General features: G+C 46.5%; 1 protein-coding gene across 1 annotated transcript in view; it reads right to left on the reverse strand.

The window, feature by feature from the left end:
• The window catches only part of LOC109834292 (L-galactose dehydrogenase), a 19,618-nt gene extending 18,784 nt beyond the window's left edge, over positions 1-834 (reverse strand). Inside the window, exons 1-2 of the mRNA XM_020402275.1 lie at positions 497-834; positions 178-406 (exon numbers count right to left, since the gene is read on the reverse strand). Of these exons, the coding sequence (XP_020257864.1) occupies positions 178-406; positions 497-672 (405 nt within the window). The 5' untranslated portion in view covers positions 673-834. The remainder of the gene's footprint in view (positions 1-177; positions 407-496) is intronic.

Genomic DNA, 1,137 nt, shown 5'->3' on the forward strand with positions numbered 1-1,137 from the left:
CGACGCTCTCAAGAACCAACAAATTCAAGAAAAGCTACCAATTAATTAAGTCAACGCTCATCAATACCGAGATGTCTAATGTGAAATTGTGAAGATAGAATCTGAAAAAGAATTAACTCACGAAGATTGAATTTCACCGTATCAATTGATAAGCTAAAACAAGAAACGAAACCAGACCTGATCGAGATCCCCAAACTCGATATCATGGCACTGTAGAATGTCGACATAATCGAGCTTCAACCTCGCCAAGCTCTCATCCAGGCTCTTCGTAACCCTCTCCGCGCTGAAATCAAAGCCGTCGCCGTACCTCCCACACTTGGTCGATACAACGAACTCGTCCCTCGCGACCCCGAGAGCTTGAAGGCAGTTTCCGAGGACCGTCTCCGAGACCGTAAGCCCATAATACCTAAATTCGACACGAAAAGAAAAGAAAAAAAAAAGAGTGAAACAATTGCGAGGTTCGAAATTGAGCGGAATTTGAATATTTCGTACTGACGGTGAGGTGTCGAAGAAGTTGATGCCGAGGTCGAGGGCTCTGCGGACGCAGGCCAGGGCTTCCTCGGGGGACACGTGGCCGAAGACGTTGCCGAGGGGAGAGGCGCCGAATCCCACGCAGCTGAGGCTGAGGCCGGTGGTCCCCAGCTGTCTGCGATCTAGTTTCGATGGAGCCATTTGGATCTTGTTAAGCCCAGGTTAGGGCTTGTAGTATGACTGCAGATGGAGGAGGAAGAAGAAGAAGAAGACTAGGGACGTTCTTGGATTCTCAGCTATCTACTACCGTGATGGGGCCCACTCGTCGCAAACAGTGAGGACGGCGTGGAACCGGCGGAAGGGCAGCGTGATTACTGATTAGGACCTAGGGTGCCAAACCGCATCCGTATCCGAGGAAATATCCGTAACCGTATCCGTTAGGAGACGAATATGGTTACTCAAATCTATTACCGATAGGATATGGTTGCGGATATGGTTTTGTAGTGAAATATCTGTATCCGTGTCCGAAAAAACCCGAATACATATAGGTAATACTCTTACGATAGTTTCGATTCTTAGATTATGGATTTGTGGTTAATTTTGATGATCAAGATGTCTAATCTTAGCTTTTCAATCATAATGAACATATTAACGAACTCTTTTTGT

This window comes from Asparagus officinalis, chromosome 3, assembly GCF_001876935.1.
Source record: "Asparagus officinalis chromosome 3, Aspof.V1, whole genome shotgun sequence".
In the NCBI taxonomy this organism is placed as follows: Eukaryota; Viridiplantae; Streptophyta; class Magnoliopsida; order Asparagales; family Asparagaceae; genus Asparagus; species Asparagus officinalis.